This window comes from Phasianus colchicus, chromosome 1, assembly GCF_987193195.1.
Source record: "Phasianus colchicus chromosome 1, bPhaCol1.hap1.1, whole genome shotgun sequence".
Classification (NCBI taxonomy): domain Eukaryota; kingdom Metazoa; phylum Chordata; class Aves; order Galliformes; family Phasianidae; genus Phasianus; species Phasianus colchicus.
This window is the reverse complement of record NC_143436.1, coordinates 615,544-634,508: the sequence shown is the minus strand read 5'-3', so window position 1 is coordinate 634,508 and position 18,965 is coordinate 615,544. Positions and strand designations below refer to the sequence as shown.

The following is an 18,965-nucleotide window of genomic DNA, read 5'->3' as shown; positions in this document are numbered from 1 at the left end:
CCGCGCCCCCCCCCGCGCCCCCCACCCCGGCGCCCGGCGGCCCGAGCAGAAGATGGCGGATCGCGCCGAGATGTTTTCTCTCTCCACCTTCCACTCTCTGTCCCCGCCGGGCTGCAGGTGGGTGCGGGGATCTCCGCTGCGGGGGGGGGGGGGGGGGCGGTGCGGTGCGGGGTGGGGGTGGGGGGGAGAAGGTTGGGGGGGGGGGGGTGAAGCGGTGCGGCGCTGCGTTGCGGCCCTTCGGCTCTGCCCGCCCTTCGCCGGGCCGCGATGCGGGTTGATGCGGGGCGGTGCGGGGCGGTGCGGGGCGATGCGGGCGGAGGCCTCGGATCCGCGTTGCGACGGGGTCGAACCGTCGCCCCGCATCGCCCCGCACGGCCTGGAGGGGTGGGGGGGGAAGGGGGGATGGCGGCCCAGCGACGCTGGGCGATGCGGGGCGGTGCGGGGCGGTGCGGGCGGAGGCCGCGGATCCGCGTTGCGGCGGGGCCGAACCTTCACCCCGCATCGCCCCGCATCGCCCCGCACGGCCTGGGCGGGGGGGTTGGGCGGCCCATCAATCCGTAGCTGCGCATCCCGGACCCGCTGGGCAGCGCTCGGCATCGCGGTGCCCCCCCCGCAACCATTACCCCTCCCCCCCCCCCCCGGGGGCTCCGTTGCGGGGCTTTTGTCTCTCCCGGAGCGCGGAGGGGGGGGGGGGGGGTTGGTTTCGCGTCGGAGCGCCGTGCGACCCCCCCCCCCAACCCGGAGCGCTCCGAGGCCCAAAGCCCCCCCAAAAAGCCGCCCCCCCCGGCTCTCCGTTTCCGCCCCCCCCGCATTCCCAGCGCCGGGCCCGGCCGCACCGTGCGGGTCACCTTCCCGCAGGGCCGCTACGTAGAACGGGTGGGGTCCGTCCAGAGCTCCCCCCCCCCCCCCGCACCTCTCCGACCTTGGGGTGCCGAATTACTGGGGGGGGGGCACGGGGATGAGGGCGGTGCGGGATGCGCGGCGTTGGGTTGGGCAGGGCGGGATGCGGTGCGGTGCGGGGGGGGGGGGTTACCGTGTCACCCTGCCGGAGGCCCAATTCCCCCCCCCCCCCCGACCCCCCCATGGGCTCTGGCCCCTCCCGCAGCATCGCAACGGCGGTGTTCGGTGCGGGAGGGGGGGTCCCGCAGCACCGCCCTGCCTTTGGGACCCCCCCCCCCCCCACGTGGGGCTGCACAGAAGCGGTGCCCCCCCCCCCCCGCGTGGCCCGTGGTGCTGAAGGAGGGGGAGGGGGGGGCCGGGGGGGTCGGGGGGTCCCGGTGGCACACGGGGTCTCGGTGTCAGCTGGGGTCCCAGTGCCGTGCGGGGGGTCCTGGTGGCACATGGGGGTCCCAACATCATGTGAGGGTCTCCCAGTGCAGTACGATGGCACGGGGGTGTCCAGGTGACACACGGGGCTCCCAATGGCATGGGGGTGTCCACCCCAATGTCACATTGGTGTCCCAATGGCAAGTGGGGGTCCCAGTGGCACACTGGGGTCCATCCCAATGTCACATGGGGGTCCCGGTGGCACACGGGGGTCCCGATGTCATGTGAGGGTCTCCCAGTGCAGTACGATGGCACATGGGGGTGTCCTGGTGACACACGGGGGTCCCAATGGCATGGAGGTGTCCATCCCAGTGTCATGTGGATGTCCCGATGTCACGTTGGTGTCCCAATGGCACATTGGGGTCCATCCAGGGGATCCTGGTGGCACACGGGGTCCCGACATCATGTGAGGGTCCCTATGGAGTATGATGGCACATGGGGGTGTCCTGGTGACACATGGGGGGTCCCGGTGACACATGAGGGTCAAAATGGCACGGGGGTGTCCGTCCCGATGTCACCTTGGTGTCCCAATGTCATGTGATGGTCCTGGTGGCACGTGGGGGTCCCAGTGTCATGTCGGTGTCCCTGTGACACGGGGGGGGTCCCAGTGGCACATGGGTGTCCACCACAGTGTCACATTGGAGTCCCAATGTCACGTTGGGGTCCCAACGTCACATGGTGTCCCAGTGTCACATGGGGGTCGCAATGTTACATGGGGGTCCATCCCAATGTCCTTTTGGTGTCCCAATGTCATGTTTATGTCCCAGTGGCACATGGGGGTCCATCCCAATGTCATGTTGGTGTCCCAGTGTCACATGGGGGTCCCAGTGTCACATGGGGGTCCATCCCAGTGTCACATGGTGTCCCAGTGTCACGTTGGTGTCCCAATGTCACATCGTGTCCCAGTGTCACAAGGGGGTCCATCCCAATGTCACATGGTGTCCCAGTGTCACGTTTATGTCCCAATGTCACATGGGGGTCCAACCCAATGTCACGTTGGTGTCCCGATGTCACGTTGGGATCCCAGTGTCACAAGGGAGTCCATCCCAATGTTATGTTTATGTCCCAGTGTCACATGGGGGTCCATCCCAGTGTCACGTTGGTGTCCCAATGTCATGTTGGGGTCCCAGTGTCACATGGTGTCCCAATGTCACATGGGGGTCCAACCCAATGTCACGTTGGTGTCCCGATGTCACGTTGGGATCCCAGTGTCACAAGGGAGTCCATCCCAATGTTATGTTTATGTCCCAGTGTCACATGGGGGTCCATCCCAGTGTCACGTTGGTGTCCCAATGTCATGTTGGGGTCCCAGTGTCACATGGTGTCCCAATGTCACAGGGGGGTCCATCCCAATGTCCTGTTGGTGTCCCAGTGTCACACTGGGGTCCCAGTGTCACGTTGGTGTCCCAATGTCACGTTGGTGTCCCAATGTCACATGGTGTCCCAGTGTCACATGGGGGTCCATCCCAATGTCACGTTGGTGTCCCAGTGTCACATGGTGTCCCAGTGTCACATGGGGGTCCATCCCAGTGTCATGTTGGGGTCCCAATGTCACACGGTGTCCCAGTGTCACATGGGGGTCCATCCCAGTGTCATCTTGGGGTCCCAGTGTCACCTTGGTGTCCCAGTGTCATATGGGGGTCCCAGTGTCACATGGGGTTCAATCCCAATGTCACATGGTGTCCCAATGTCACACTGGGGTCCCAGTGTCACATGGGGGTCCATCCCAGTGTCCTGTTGGGGTCCCAATGTCACAAGGGGGTCCATCCCAATGTCACATGGTGTCCCAATGTCACGTTGGGGTCCCAGTGTCACATGGGGGTCCATCCCAGTGTCATGTTGGGGTCCCAGTGTCACATGGGGGTGTCCTAATGTCCTGTTGGTGTCCCAATGTCACAGGGGGGTCCATCCCAATGTCACATGGTGTCCCAATGTCACATGGTGTCCCAATGTCACGCTGGGGTCCCAGTGTCACATGGCTGTCCCAGTGGAGCACTGTGGCCATCTGGGGGTCCTGCCTGGCCGTGCCCCCCCCTCCCTCCCAGGTTCTGAGGCCGAGGTGAAGCAGCAGCTCTGGTGGAGCTGGGGAGGGGGCTGCAGGGGGGCTCCTCCCTTTGGGGTCGGGTTTGGGATGGATGTGGGGCCGCTGCCCCATGGTTTGGCACGGGGTGACAGCCCAGGGCTGGGGGTCCATCGGGGGGGGGGGGGCAGTGGAGGAGTTGGACCCCCAGTGGGGCAGGGAGCCCTCAGGGTGACATCCATGGGGTCTGGGTCCAGCTGTGGGGTTCTGGGTTTGGGGTCTGAGGGTGTGGGTTTGAGGTATGGGTCTGGGGTTCTGGGTCTGGGGTCTGGATTGGGCAAATGGAGCTCTGGGTTTGGGGTCTGGAGTGTAGGGTTATCTGGGGTCTGGGATGAGATTCTGGGTATGAGGTCTGGGGTTCTGGGTTTGGGGTCTGGGATTTGAGGTCTGGGGGTCTGGATCTGGCATATGGAGCTCTGGGTTTGAGGTCTGGAGTCTGGGGTTCTGGATCTAGGGTCTGGTCTGAGGTTTTGGGTTTGCGTTCTGGGGTTCTGGATATGGGGTCTGGATCTGACATATGGAGTTCTGGGTTTGGGGTCTGGAGTCTGGGCTTCTGGATCTGGGGTCTGGGATGAGATTCTGGGTATGGGGTCTGGGGTTCTGGGTTTGGGGTCTGGGTTTTGAGGTCTGGGGGTCTGGATCTGGCAAATGGAGCTCTGGGTTTGGGGTCTGGAGTGTGGGCTTCTGGATCTGGGGTCTGGGTTTGGGGTCTGAGTATGGGTTCTGGGTATGGGGTCTGGGGTTTGAGGTCTGGGGTTCTGGGTTTGGGGTTTGGGGTTCAAGGTCTGGATCTGACATATGGAGTTCTGGGTTTGGGGTCTGGCATCTGGGCTTCTGGATCTAGGGTCTGGGATGAGATTCTGGGTATAGGGTCTGGGGTTCTGGGTTTGGGGTCTGGGTTTTGAGGTCTGGGGTCTGGATCTGGCAAATGGAATTCTGGGTTTGGGGTCTGGAGTTTTGGGTTCTGGATCTGGGGTCTGGGTTTGGGATCTGAATATGGGGTCTGGAGTTCGAGGTCTGGGGTTCTGTGTCTGGGGTTCTGGGTTTGGGGTCTGAGTATGGGGTCTGGGGTTTGAGGTCTGGGGTTCTGGGTTTGGGGTCTGGGATTTGAGGTCTGGGATCAGGTCTGACAAATGGAGCTCTGGGTTTGGGGTCTGGAGTCTGAGGTTTTGGATGTGGAATCTGGTCTGGGTTTTTGGATCTGAAGTCTGGGCTTCTGGGTTTGGGGTCTGGGGTGTGAGGTCTGGAATCGGGATCTGGCATATGGAGCTCAGGGTTTGGGGTCTGCAGTGTAGGGTTCTGGATCTGGGATCTGGTCTGAGGTTTCGGGTTTGGGGTCTGGGGTTCGAGGTTTGGGGTCTGGAGTCTGGATGTGGAATCTGGTCTGGGTTTCTGGATATGAGGTCTGGGGTTGTGGGTATGGGGTCTGGGGTTCTGTGTTTGGGGTCTGGATCTGACGTATGGAGTTCTGGGTTTGGGGTCTGGAGTCGGGGCTTCTGGATCTGGGGTCTGATCAGAGGTTTTGGGTCTGGGGGTCTGGATCTGGCGTATGGGATTGTGGGTTTGGGGTTGTTGCGGGTTTGGGGTTGTTGTGGGTTTGGGGTTGTTGTAGGTTTGGGGTTGTTGCGGGTTTGGAGTTCTTGCGGGTTTGGGGTTGTTGCGGGTTTGGAGTTGTTGTGGGTTTGGGGTTGTTGTGGGGGTTGTTGCGGGTTTGGAGTTGTGGGTTTGGGGTTGTTGCGGGTTTGGGGTTGTTGCGGGTTTGGAGTTGTTGTGGGTTTGGGGTTGTTGTGGGTTTGGGGTCAGAAGCCTGCAGTTCTTATCCTGGGATGTGGATGCGGTGTGGGGGGTTCAGGGTTTGGGATCCTGGTCTGCGATGTCCCTGGGCTCCAAGGGCCGGAGTCCGAGGGGCGGCTGTGAGGAATGGCTGTGGGCGGTGGGGCCGGCCGTGTGTCTGGCTGTGTGTCTGTATGTCCGGCTGTGTGTCCAGCTGTGTGTCTGTATGTCCGGCTGTGTGTCCACCTGTGTGTCTTTGCATCTGGCTGTGTGTCTGTGTGTCCGGCTGTGTGTCCAGCTGTGTGTCTGGTTGTGTCCAACTGTGTGTCCAGCTGTGTGTCCACCTGTTTGTCTGTGCATCTGGCTGTGTGTCCAGCTGTGTGTCTGGCTGTGTGTCCGGCTGTGTCCGACTGTGTGTCCGGCTGTGCATCTGGCTGTGTGTCCGGCTGTGTCCAGCTGTGTGTCCACTTGTGTGTCTGTGTGTCTGACTGTGTGTCCGGCTTTGTGTCCGGCTGTGTGTCCGTCTCTGTCCAGCTGTGTGTCTGGCTGTGTGTCTGGTTGTGTCTGGCTGTGTGTCCATCTGTGTCTGGCTGTGTGTCTGGCTGTGAGTCCATCTGTGTCCAGCTGTGTGTCCGGCTGTATATCTGTCTGTGTTCAGCTGTGTGTCCAGCTGTGTCCGGCTGTGCATCTGGCTATGTGTCCGGCTGTATGTCCAGCTGCGTGTCCGACTGTGCATCTGCCTGAGTGTCTGGCTGTGTGTCCGACTGTGTGTCCGACTGTGTGTCTGGCTGTGTATCTGTGTATCTGGCTGTGTGTCCAGCTCTGTGTCCGGCTGTATGCCCAGCTGTGTGTCCATCTGTGGGCTGTGTGTCCAGCTGTGTGTCTGGCCGTGTGTCTCGCTGAGTGTCCAGCTGTGTGTCCGACTGTGCATCTGGCTGTGTGTCTGGCTGTGTGTCCATCTGTGGGCTGTGTGTCTGGCTGTATGTCCATCTGTGTGTCTGGCCGTGTGTCTCGCTGAGTGACCAGCTGTGTGTCCGACTGTGTGTCCACCTGTGTGTCCAGCTGTGTGTCCGGCTGTATCCAGCTGTGTGTCTGGCTGTTTCCAGCTGTGTGTCCGGCTGTGTCCAGCTGTGTATCCAGCTGTGAGTCCAGCTGTGTGTCTGGTTGTGTGTCCATCTGTCTCTGGCTGTCTGTCCATCTGCGGGCTGTGTGTCCGGCTGTGTATCTGTCTATATCCAGCTGCGTGTCCGTCTGCGCATCCGTCTGTGTGTCCATCTATGCATCCGTCCGTCTGTGTGTCCATCTATGCATCCGTCCGTCTGTGCGTCCGGCCGCGCGGTGCGGCTTTGCGCTCCGTCCCCGCATTGCCGCTGCGCTCCCAGCGCTCCGCCGAAGAGCCGGGCGGTGCGGGGCGGTGCGGGGCGGTGCGGGGCCGGGCGGTGGCGGCCGATGGGGGGGGGGGGTCCCGAGCCTCATCGCCCCCCCCTCTCCCCCCCTCCCCTCCCTCCCCGAGCATCCGATGCTCGGAAGATCCGCCTTCGCACCGCGCGCAGGTCGCGTTTCCATGGCACCGCCCGGAGACGGGAAACGCATCCGGGCAGCCCGGGTTGGGGGGCGCTGGGGGGGTTGTGGGGCTGCGGGGAGGCGGTGCGGCTTCGGGGTCGGGGGGGGGGTTGGGAGGGGGGGGGGGCTGCGGGGTTTCGGGTCATCTGTGCTCCCCTCCCCCCCCCCTTTCTCCTCCCCCCGCACATCAGCACAGGGTTCAGCGTCACCGCGGCGCTGCTCTGTGCGTGGCGGGGGGGGGGGGCGCATCCCATGGACACGCATTGCTCCGTGCCCCCCCCTCCATCGCCCCGTGCCCCCCATTTCTCCGTGCCCCTCCATCACCTCATGCCCCCCCATCACCCCGTGCCCCCCATTTCTCCGTGCCCCTCCATCACCTCATGCCCCCCCATCACCCCGTGCCCCCCATTTCTCCGTGCCCCTCCATCACCTCATGCCCCCCCTATCGCCCTGTGCCCCCCCATTGCTGCGTGCCCCCCCCATCACCTCATGCCCCCCCCCATTGCTCCGTGACCCCCCCATCACCCCGTGCCCCCCAATTGCTCCTTGCTCCCCCCATCACCTCATGCCCCCCCATCACCCCATGCCCCCCCATCACCCCGTGCCCCCCATTTCTCTGTGCCCCCCCATCGCCTCATCCCCCCCCATTGCTCCGTGCCCCCCCAACACTCTATGCCCCCCCCATCACCCCGTGCCTTCCCATTTCTCCGTGCCCCCCCTATCGCCCCGTGCCCCCCTAATTGCTCCGTGCCCCCCCGTCACCCCGTGCCCCCCCACCACCCCGTGCCCCCCATCACCTCATGCCCCCCCGTCACCCCGTGCTCCCCCCACCACCCCATGCCCCCCCATCACTCTGTGCCCCCCCATTGCTCCGTGCGTCCCCCCATCACTCCCTGCCCCCCTTTCACTCCCTGCCCCCCTTTATCACCCCGTGCCCCCCATCACCCCGTGGCCCCCCATAGCCTTGTGCCCCCCCGTCACTCTGTGCCCCCCCATCACACTCTGCCCCCCATCACTCCCTGCCCCCCCATCATCCTGTGCCCCCCCATCACTCTGTGTCCCCCCACTCATCACCTCGTGCCCCCCCCATAGCCTTGTGCCCCCCATCACTCTGTGCCCCCGATCTCCCTCTGCCCCCCCATTACCCCATGTCTCCCCATCCCCCCTTGCCCCCCATCACCCCGTGCCCCCTACCACCCCCTGCCCCCCCATCACTCTGTGCCTCCCATCACCCCCTGCTTCCCCAACACCCCCTGCCCCCCACCCCCCCTGCCTCCCCATCACTTCGTACCTCCCCATCACTCCCTGCCCCCCCATCACCCCGTGCCCCCCATCCCCCCCTGTCTCCCCATCCCTCCTTGCCCCCCATCTCCCCATACTCCCCCATCACCCCTTGTCTCCCCATCCCCCTTTGCCCCCCCATCACCCCCTGCCCCCCATCCCCCCGTGCCCCCCCAAATCCCCCCCCCCAGGATCGCTCCCCTTGTGGCACCGCTCTGTGTGGCAGAGATGCCGTGGGGCTCCTGGGCGCCGTTTGAGGCTGTGGGGTGGGGGGAAGGAGTGGGGAAGGGTGCAGAGTGGGCCCCCCCCCCACCACCCTGATCTTTCACTGCCCCCAGGCCCCCCCAGGACATCAGCCTGGAGGAGTTTGACGACGAGGATCTTTCAGAGATCACCGACGACTGCGGCATCGGCCTCAACTACGACTCCGACCATTACGAGAAGGTCTGAGACCCCCACCCCCAAGCTGCTGTGGGACCCCCCCTCCTCTCCCCCCGGTGCCGTGGGGTGGGGGGGGGTCGGCTGGGTGCCCTCCGCAGAGCAGTGATGCTCAGCCCCACTGCCACGTGGCCGTGCCTCATTGCAGGGCACCCAAAGCCCAACGTGGAGCTCGCCCTGAACTCGGGGGGGGGGACGGACAACGGCCGCCCCCACCTGCGGGGTGAGGTGTGGGTGCCGTGGAGGGGGGGCTATCAGGGGGTCTGACCCCCGGTGCCCTTCATGCATCCCTTTAGGACTGCCTGGTGCTGGAGCGCGGCGAGCAGCCGCACCCCGTCTGCACCTTCCAGGATGATTTCCAGGAGTTCGAGATGATCGACGACAACGAGGAGGAGGAGGAGGAGGGGGAGGAGGAGGAAGAGGAGGAAGGCAACGCGCTGGAGGTCCCCCCGTCCCCCTCGGCCTCACCCATCCCCTCCCCCGCCCTGGAGGACACCCAGAAGCTGCGTCCCACCACGCTCAACCTGACGGCGCCCGGCACGCAGGTGGGCTCTGAGGATGGGGCTGGGGGGCTCGGGGAGGGCAGGCTGGGGGGCTGCAGGGGTGCACACTTGTGGGGCTGCAGGGCTGCAGGGTTGTGGGGATGAAGGGCGGAGGGGCTGTGGGGCTGCTGGGTTGCAGGGTTGCAAGGTTGTGGGAATGCAGGGTTGCAGGGATGCAAGGCTGTGGGGATGCAGGGCTGTAGGATTGCAGGGCTGTAGGATTGCAGGGCTGTGGGGATGTAGGGCTGTAGGATTGCAGGGCTGTGGGGATGCAGGGCTGCAGGGTTGCAGGGTTATGGGGCTGAAAGGCTACAAGGCTGTGGGACTGTGGGATTGCAAGGCTGTGGGGCTGCAGGGCTGCAGGGTTGCAAGGTTGTGGGAATGCAGGGTTGCAAGGTTGTGGGAATGCAGGGTTGCAGGGTTGTAAGGTTGTGGGGATGCAGGGTTGTAAGATTGCAGGGCTGCAGGGTTGTGGGGCTGCAGGGTTGTGGGGCTGAAAGGCTACAAGGCTGTGGGACTGTGGGCTTGCAAGGCTGTGGGGCTGCAGGGCTGCAGGGTTGTGGGGATGCGGGGTTGCAGGGATGGAAGGCTGTGGGGATGCAGGGCTGTAGGATTGCAGGGCTGTGGGGATGCAAGGCTGTGGGGATACAGGGCTGTGAGGATGCAGGGCTGCAGGGTTGCAGGGTTATGGGGCTGAAAGGCTACAAGGCTGTGGGACTGTGGGCTTGCAAGGCTGTGGGGCTGCAGGGCTGCAGGGCTGTGGGGCTGCAGGGCTGTGGGGCTGCAAGGTTGTGGGACGGTGGGGTTGCAGGTTTGTGAGGCTGCAGGGTTGCAGGGTTGTGGGGCTGAAGGGCTACAAGGGCTTTAGGGCTGTGGGGCTGCAGGGCTGTGCCCGCATCTCATGGGGTGTGGGGCTGCAGGATTTCAGGCTTGCAGGCTTCTGGGGCTGCAGGGTTGCAGGCTTGTGGGGATGAAGGGTTGCATGGTTGTAGGGATTCAGGTTTACAAGGCTGTGGGGCTGCAAGGTTGTAGGGATGCAGGGCTGTGGGACTGCAGGGCTGCAGGGTTGCAAGTTTGCGGGGCTGCAAGGCTACAAGGCTGTGGGGCTGTGGGGCTGCAAGGTTGTGGGGATGCAGGGTTGTGAGGCTGCAGGGATGCAGGGCTGTGGGGCTGCGGGGCTGCGGGGCTGCGGGGCTGCAGGGCTGCAGGGCTGTGCCCACACCTCATGGGGTGTGGGGCTGCAGGATTTCGGGGTTGCAGGATTGTGGGGCTGTGGGGCTGCAGGGCTGCAGGGTTACAGGCTTGTGGGGCTGAGGGACTGTGGGGCTGCATGGCTGCAAGGTTGTGGGGATGCAGGGCTGTGGGATTGCAGGGCTGCAGGCTTGTGGGGCTGCAGGGCTACAAGGCTGCAGGGCTGAGGGTCTGTGGGGCTGCAGGGTTGTGGTGCCACAGGGCTGCAGGGCTGTGAGGCTGCAGGGTTGTGGGGCTGTGAGGTTGTAGGGCTGCATGGCTGCAGGGCTGCAGAGTTGCGGGGTTGTGGGGCTGTGAGGCTGAAGGGTTGCAGGGCTGCAGGGTTGTGGGGTGATGACGGCACCACCTCCATCTCTGCAGTGGGGGGGGAGCCGAGGTGGGGACGTTTTGGGGTCCCTGCGTGCTCTGTGCAGTTCGCAGTTTGGGGTCCCCCCACTCCCGGCGTTTTTGGGGTTCTGGGGTCGCCCACGTGTCGCAGCGCCCTGCACACAGCGGGATGGCAGGGCTGTGTGTGCGTGTGCACAGCTGGGTGTGCACGGCAGGTTCACGTGCCCCCTCCCCCCCCCCACCTCCCAGCCCCGCCTCCCACCCCCCTCCCCCGGTCGCGGTGTCCCGGCGTTGCGGGGTTTCCCCGCGTTGTCCCGTGCGCAGGCGTGGCAGCGCCGCAGTGTGTGGGCAGCGGTGCTGCCGCTGCATCGGCGCCTTGCCAGAACGCCGGGGATCTCGGCTCCATCCCCCCCTCCCCCCATTCTGGGGGTCTTTTGGGCCCCTCCCCCCCCCCGACCCACGGGATGGGCGCTTTCCCGCGGCACCGCCGCTTGTGGCTCCTCGGACCGGACCCCCAAAAGTTCTTTAGAAAGATGAGCAGGGCTGCAGCACCTCCCCTACAAAGACAGGCTGAGGGAGCTGGGCTTGTTCAGCATGGAGAAAAGGAGGCTGTGGGGTGAATCATTGCAGCCTTCAGGACCTCAAGGGAGCCGACAAACGGGCTGCATGTGGCACAGGGGGTTGGAGCTTCGGCATCCTTCAGGTCCCTTCCAACCCAAACCGTTCTGTGATGCTGTGATTCCATGTACCCCTATGGTGTCCCTATGGTGTCCCTATGGGTCTCCATGTGTCCCTATGGTGTCCCTATGGGTCTCCATTTAAGGAGCCTACAGAGGGGAGGGGAATCAACTCTTGGAAAGGGTTGATAACAGCAGGACAAGGGGAAATGATTTGAAGCTGAATGAGGGCAGATTGAGGTTGGATGTGAGGGGGAAATTCTTCGCTGTGAGAGCGGTGAGGTGCTGGAACAGCTGCCCAGAGAGGCTGTGATGCCCCGTCCATCCCTGGAGCTGCTCAAGGCCGGGTTGGATGGGGCCCTGGGCAGCCTGGGCCAGCATTAAATGGAGAAGTTTGCGTGTGGCTGCAGGTTTGGAACTTTGTCATCCTTGAGGTCCCTTCCAACCCAAACCATTCTGTCCTTCTGTCATTCTGTTACCCCCCCCCCCTCCCACTTCCCTGTGCCGCCCACCCCCACCCCCACCCCCACCCCAACCCCCCCACGTGCCGCCCCGCACGTCGCGGTCCCGCTAAGCTCCGGCCTCATTTTCGCTGCCGCCAGCGTTAATCCGCAGCAGCGGCCCCGCAGCTCCGACCCTTTGGGGTCCCGTCCTGTCGCGGGGGGGGGGGTCGCGGAGCTCCGTCGCGCTGTGGCTCGGGGTCGGCGTCGCGGTGGGGCTGAGCGCTGCTGCGGGTGTCCCCGTGTCGCTGCGCTCGGGACGTCGCGGCCGTAATCCGGATCGGCGCCGGGTTCGCGTCGCCACGGCGGGGCTGAGGACGGAGGGTCGCGGTGACCCCACCGTGTGCCCCCATCCGCTCCCCCCGGAGTCCCGTCGAGGTGATCCTCACCTCCCCAACCGTTCCCGTCCGCCCCGAATCCCTCACGGTGCTCCCCCCCTCCCGCCCCCCCCATCTCTCGTCCTCCCCCCCCGTCCCACGACTGCTGTCTCCCCGCAGGACTCCCTTAACAACAACGGCAGCTTCCCGCCCCCCGCGCACCGCCCCAGCTGGCAGGACGCCCTGCTTCACTCCTCCTCCTCCTCCTCTTCCTCACACACCGGTGAGCATTGAAACGTGGGGCTGAGGGGGGGGGGGCTGCTCCCTTTCAGCCAAAGCGTAGGGGGGGGTCCTTCGTGCCGGAACCCTCCAAGATGGGGCTGGGGGCTTGCTGTAGGGTCGGAGGACCGCTGGGGGCTCACCGCGGGGTTGAGGTGGCTCACCACGGGTCTGGGGGCTTCACAATAAGCCACGTGCAGGGCGGGGGTCCTGGGCTACTTCTCCCCTGCCTTGTGGGACGGGTGGGCTGCGGGTGGGCGCTGACGCTGCGTGGCATCTGCTGTGCTCCGCAGGCCGCCCCTCGCCCCACGCCTGCCTCCAGGATGCGCCGTGTGCGGTGGGGCTGAGCCCCGGGGGGGCCACGCAGGCGCCCGCCCCGCTGCCGCCGCCCCACTTCGACTCGCACGGCAACAGCCGCACGCCGGCGGCTCACGGTGAGCCCTCGCCCGAGCGCTCCGGGGAGGACGTGAACAGGAACGTCGTCTGCTCTGCGCCGCAACCGCATCCCCCCCCGCGCCGCACACCGACCGCTGAGCCGCGCCCGTCTCCGGCCGGGATCGCAGCCCCCGCCTGCGTGGCCCCGCAGCGCCGCAGCCCCGAGCGCGGCACACCGAAGCCGGGGGTCGGCAGCCCGGGTTCCCCTCGCGCCCAGCACGGCGTCCCCGCGCCCCACGAGCAGCCCTCAGCTGGGGGTCACGCCGGGCGCGGCGAGGGATTGGGGTCCCGCACGGAGCCGCTGAGCTCCGATGGAGAGGGGCCCCCCGGCAGCGCGCACAGCCGCCCCACGGGCTCCTCCGAGACCACGTCGCCGTCCTCCGACCCCGGCATCGAGGCCGACATGACCCGCCGCACCGCCAAGGGCTTCCCGCCCGGCACCCGGCACCAGGGGCTGAGCTCACCCGGCTCTGACTCGGACGTGGAGGGGGAGATGGAGGCCTTCGGCGGGCGCCTGCTCAGCAACATGATCTCCTCCATCTCGGAGACGGAGCTGGACCTGAGCAGTGCCAGCAGCAGCGGCCGCTCCTCGCACCTCACCAACTCCATCGAAGAGGCGAGCTCGCCTGGCTCGGAGGGAGAGCTGGAGCCAGAGCTGGAGGCGCCCGGCGTGATGGGCATCAAGGGCGCGCTGCTGCGGGACGCGGGCAGGGAGGAGGAGGAGGCGCTGGAGCAGCGGGGCAGCCCGGCTGAGCTGAAGACGGAGGGGTACTACGACAGCCTGAACCCCACCGACCCCTCGGTGCCCCCCGAGCACACCGACGTGCCCTCCCCCGGCGCTCTGCACCTGGAGCTCGACCCCGACCACGGCCTGGAGAGCGTGCGGCGCTCTTTCTACTTGCCTGTGGGGCCCCCACTGCTGCCTGCGGCTGACGATGACGACAACAGCGACTACGACTCTGACTCGGAGTCGGAGCCCGACCTGAGCGAGGACTCGGACTCGCCGTGGCTGCTCAGCAACCTGGTGAACAAGATGATCTCGGAGGGCTCCTACCCCATCAAGTGCCCTGACGAATGCTTCCAGCAGCAACACTCCCTCTGCGACACCATATCCCCAGCGTCCGACCTGGAGCCTGAGCTGAGTGAGGCGCTGGATGCTGAGCCCCCCGGCCCCGAGGGGCTGCCCCACACCCCGCGCCCCATCGAGCTGGTGGACATGGAGACGCTGCGCAGCTCCCTGCAGCGTGCTGAGGACCAGCGGGCGCTGGGGGCCGGAACGGAGGCGCCATTGGATCAAAACGCGGAAGAGTCGGGGCCGTTCCTCTTCCTGAGCAACCCCACCCACGACACCATCGCTCCCGTCTTCCCGGGGCGCCCCGTCTCCATCGAGCGGTTGGGAGGCAGCGGGGAAACCGCCGCCATCGGCCGCCGCGGTCCCGTCAGCACCGCGGACAGCGCCTTCGGCACCGCGGACAGCGCCTTCAGCACCGCGGACAGCGCCCTCAGCACCGCGGACAGCGCCGCGGAGCGGAGCCCGCGCTCGGGCGTCCTGGAGGCCGGTGATCTGATCGACGCCGTCCGGTTAGAGCCGGGGGGACGGGACTCCACCGCCACGGACGTCTCCACGGCCAAGACCAACCGCTGCTTCGCCGCGGCCTACGGGGCAGAAGAGGACGCGGCGCCCCACCTGCGGGGATCGCTGTTCCCCGAGGAGCTGCCGCCTGCCCTGGAGGCGCTGGAGCCGCGGGACGAGTCGCTGGCCTACGACGCAGTGAAGTACACGCTGGTGGTGGACGAGCACACGCAGCTGGAGCTGGTGAGCCTGCGGCGCTGCACGTCGGTGCTGAGCGACGACAGCGACCTGCTGCGGGCCTGCGAGCGCTGCGAGCTGGAGGAGGACGAGGCGGCCTTCGGCGACGGGCTGGCGGCCCCCGACGTGCACAGCTCCTCAGAGGACTCCTCCCCCGAGGCCGACCTGCAGTTCTCCAAAAAGTTCCTCAACGTCTTCGTCAACAGCACCTCCCGCTCCTCCAGTGAGTGACTGCGCCGTGCTGTGCCCTGCTGTGCTGCATGTGCTGTGCTGAGCTGTGCTGTGCTGCACCGTTCCATGATAAACCTTGCCATGGTACACTGCACTGTGCTGTGCTGTGCCCTGCTGTGCTCTGATCCACCACGCCAGGTTGCACTGTGCCATGCCATGCCATGCAACGCCATGCCGTGCCATGCCACGCAGCACCGTGCCAGCCTGATGCTGTTTTGCATGCTGGCCACGTCTGGCTGCCCTCTGCCATCTCTGTGCCGTGGACAAAGCCCAGCACTACGGCGTGGGGCAGCCGTGGTGCTGCTGAGGGGCTCTGGCTCAGCGGGGGCTCTCCCTGTGGGGCCATGGGTGTCTTCTGCCCCTGGGTGATGCTCCCTCCCCCTGCCTGTCCCCCAGGCACAGAGTCCTTCGGGCTGTTCTCCTGCATGGTGAACGGAGAGGAGCGCGAGCAGACCCACCGCGCTGTGTTCAGGTGAGCACCGCACGGCCACGTCCCCCTCCGGTCTCTCCCCACCCCACGACCACGGGGCAAAGAGGGGGTCTCTCCTCCCGCCCACCCACCCACACAGGTTCATCCCGCGCCACGAGGATGAGCTGGAACTGGACGTGGACGACCCCATCCTGGTGGAGCTGGAGGAGGACGACTACTGGTACCGCGGCTACAACATGAGGACGGGAGAGAGGGGCATCTTCCCTGCATTCTACGCCCACGAAGTCATTGGTCAGGCCAGGGATGTCATCGGTAGGAAGTGCTCCCAACTCCACTGTATGTGAGGTCGCAGCTCCCATGGGAGTCCCTCAAACCGTGATCTCCCTCAACCCATCGGATCCTACAGTGAACCCAAGGGGTCCCACAATTCATTGGGTTCCCACATCCCGTGGGGTACCACATCCCATGGGGTCCCACATCCCCTGGGGGTCCCACAATCCATTGGGTTCCCAGATCCCCTGGGGTTCCCACATCCCATGGGGGTCCCACAACCCATTGGTTTCCTACATCCCCTGGGGGTCCCACATCCCATGGGGATCCCAGGCCATGGTAGGTCCCGGCGCTGTCTCCCCATCCCCTTTCCCATGCAGGTCTGAAGAGGAACCCGTGCTGGGTTGAGCGCTTCAACGTTCAATTCCTGGGCTCGGTGGAGGTGCCGTACCACCAGGGCAACGGCATCCTCTGTGCAGCCATGCAGAAAGTGAGTCCGGGGGGCACCGGGTGGGCACCAGCCCCACTTTTGGCTGTGGGTATGTCTGTGCTGAGGCTGCGTGGGACCCCCGATTCTCCCCCCAGATTGCCACCACCAGGAAGCTGACGGTTCACCTGCGCCCGCCGGCCAGCTGCGACCTGGAGATCACACTGCAGGGCATCAAACTCATCCTGACAGTCAACGAGTACAGCCGGGATGAGGAGGTGTGGGGGCAAGGGTGGGGGGTCCCGGGTTATGCCCCCTTCCCCCCCATCCATCCAGGTGCCCACACTGCAGCGTGGTTTGGTTTTCCTCTTCCAGTTTGAGCGTTGCAGTCACTTCTTCCAGATGAAGAACATCTCCTTCTGCGGGTGCCACCCCCGGAACAGCTGGTGAGCCCCCCTGACCTCATGATGCACCACGGGGGTCCCCTATCCCACAGGACCCCCCCCCACCTTATTCTGTGCCCCCTCCCTTGCAGCTACTTTGGGTTCATCACCAAGCACCCGGTGCTGAGCCGCTTCGCCTGCCACGTCTTCGTCTCCCAGGAATCCATGCGGCACGTCGCCGAGTGTGTCGGGTAGGTGGGGGTGGGGGGAGGGTGGGGGTCTTGGGGGGGTGGGGATTGGGATGGGGATCCTGGAGGGATGGATGGACGTGGGGCTGGGGGATATTGGGGCGCAAATGGAACCACGGCTGGGGTTGCATGGGGACAATACTGGAGGTCCTGGGGGGCAGATGGATATGGGGGGTGGGGATGGGGGTCCTGGGAGTGGATGGGATGGGGAGGGATTTTTTGGGGGGCAGAAGGGGTGGGGGTCAGGCTCTGCTTCCCTCCCTGAGTCGCCCCTCGCCTCGCAGCCGTGCGTTTCAGGAATATTACCAGGAGCACCTGGAGTACGCCTGCCCCACAGAGGACATTTACCTGGAGTAAGGGGGGCGAGTGTGGGGGGGGGGGTCTCCTGCTCTCACACCCCCCCCCCAGAGACTCTGTCTGACCCCACGGCAGCCGGCTTGGCCCCTCCCGCACACGCTCCCACCCACGGAGTCACCGCGCATCCTCACTGCTTCCCTGGGGGCTGGGGCTGAGGGGTGGGGGCCGGGGCTGCGCTCTGCCCATGGGGGCAACACCGTGCCCAGGGCTGGGGGGGCTGGGGAGGGGGGGGAGAGGGAGGAGGGAGTGTTGGCCGACCCCCTGCATGAGAAACCGACGGAGGCACAGAATGGGGGGAGGCTTCACGGGGTGGGGGCATTGGGGTGAGTGGGATGGGGGACGGGGCAGCCCTTGGGGGGTCCCAAAGTAGGGGGGATTGGGGGGGAGAGGGGGGGCGGTGGTGGGGGTGGGCGATGGGGACACATCCATGTGCCGGGGCGAACTTCACCCCTGTGCTGCCCCCAGGTCCGCACCGACCCCCCCTCCCCAAAGGGTCCCTTCACGCCCTCGCAGGATCCCCCCCAGCTGCAAGGCCACCCGTACTCCCCCCCCCCAGCCCCACGCTGCCCCCCCACCCCATTCTGGATCCGTGCCGGGGGCGGACGGACCGGCGCTGGGACCCCCCCAGGACCCCCCCGGCCTGAATGTATTCACCCCAAGAGAGGAAAACCCGCGGGCGGGAGGGGGGGGGAAAGTGGGAGGGGGGGGGGGGGAGTCGGCTCCCCCTCCCCCCCCCCCATTGCTGTGCCTGGTGATTTCTTTTGCTTGCCGGCCCCCCATCCGACCAGTGCTAGTTTAGTGCCGATAATTGCGCGCCGCTCGATGTTCCGATATTTATCTCCCAACTCCGACCACCACGAGGAGTCCTGAGCAACTGTAACTTGTACAAACTCCCCCCCCCCTCCGGTAAAGGTTCGCCCCCCCCCTCTCCCCCCTACCGCCTTGTCATCCACTTGGTCTTTCAATAAAATATATGCTTGGTGTGAGCGCGGGGTGCGGGTGCTGCCTGGAGGGGGGGGATGACAGCAGAGCGCCATTGGGCTGCTGTGAAATCCTTGGGGGGGGGTTGGGAAATGATGGGGGCAGTGGGAGGGGGGTCCCCGGGGTCCTCTGGTGGGGGGAAGGGAGAAGAAATGAATGAGCAGCAAGAGGAGGGTTGAGGAGAAGCTCCATCCCTTGCTGGATGTGGGGGGGGGAAAGGCTGAGGCTCCCAACGCCTTCCTCGCATCTGTCCTTGGCAGGCAGAGCTGCCATCCCTGGGGCACTGAGCCTAAAAACAGCAGGGGGGGCAACTCTGTGGAAGGGGAGATAACAGCAGGACAAGGGGAAATGGTTTGAAACTGAATGAGGGCAGGTTGAGGTTGGATGTGAGGGGGAAATTCTTCACTGTGAGAGCAGTGAGGTGCTGGATCAGCTGCCCAGAGGGGCTGTGGATGCCCCGTCCATCCCTGGAGGTGTTCAAGGCTGGGTTGGATGGGGCCCTGGGCAGCCTGGGCTGCTGTGAAATGTGGAGGTTGGTGGCCCTGCGTGTGGCTGCAGGTTTGGAGCTTCGTCATCCTTGAGGTCCCTTCCAACCCAAACCATTCTGTGATGCCATGATTCATTCCACCCCTTGACCCAGAAAAGTGGAGCAGAATAAACCCCCACCATCCAGGTAGGAGCAGCCAGGGAGCCACAGCTTCACCCGGACTCTCACGATCGTGTGGGGCTGGGTGGGATCCCTATGGAATCATAGCGAGGATCCGGGGAACTGCCGCCCATCAGCCTGCCTTCAGCGCCAGGGCGCAGAGCTGATCGTTGTGAGTGCCATCACACGGCACGTGGGGACACCTGAGGATGGGGCCAAGGCACATGGGGTCAGAAAGGCACATGGGGTCAGAGGGCAGCTGAACACGACCAGCATTGTGTCCGGGTGGCCAAGAAGGCCAGCGGCATCCAGGCTCATAGCAGCAGCAGAGCAGGAGGTGCCCGTTCCTCTGCATGGCACTGCTGGGGCCGCAGCTCAGCGTTGTCCCCTCGC

At 65.4% G+C, this 18,965-nt stretch overlaps 1 protein-coding gene across 1 annotated transcript; it reads left to right on the top strand.

Moving 5' to 3' along the window:
- Positions 1-7: 7 nt before the first annotated feature.
- MAPK8IP2 (mitogen-activated protein kinase 8 interacting protein 2) lies at positions 8-17,154 on the top strand. Its single transcript, XM_090122066.1, has 12 exons — positions 8-117; positions 8,362-8,467; positions 8,758-9,006; positions 12,256-12,358; positions 12,648-14,822; positions 15,227-15,302; positions 15,400-15,572; positions 15,911-16,020; positions 16,116-16,235; positions 16,333-16,403; positions 16,493-16,591; positions 16,873-17,154. The coding sequence occupies exons 1-12, from the start codon at positions 53-55 to the stop codon at positions 16,943-16,945; spliced, it is 3,420 nt and encodes a 1,139-aa protein (XP_089978192.1). The 5' UTR covers positions 8-52; the 3' UTR covers positions 16,946-17,154.
- Positions 17,155-18,965: the final 1,811 nt, after the last annotated feature.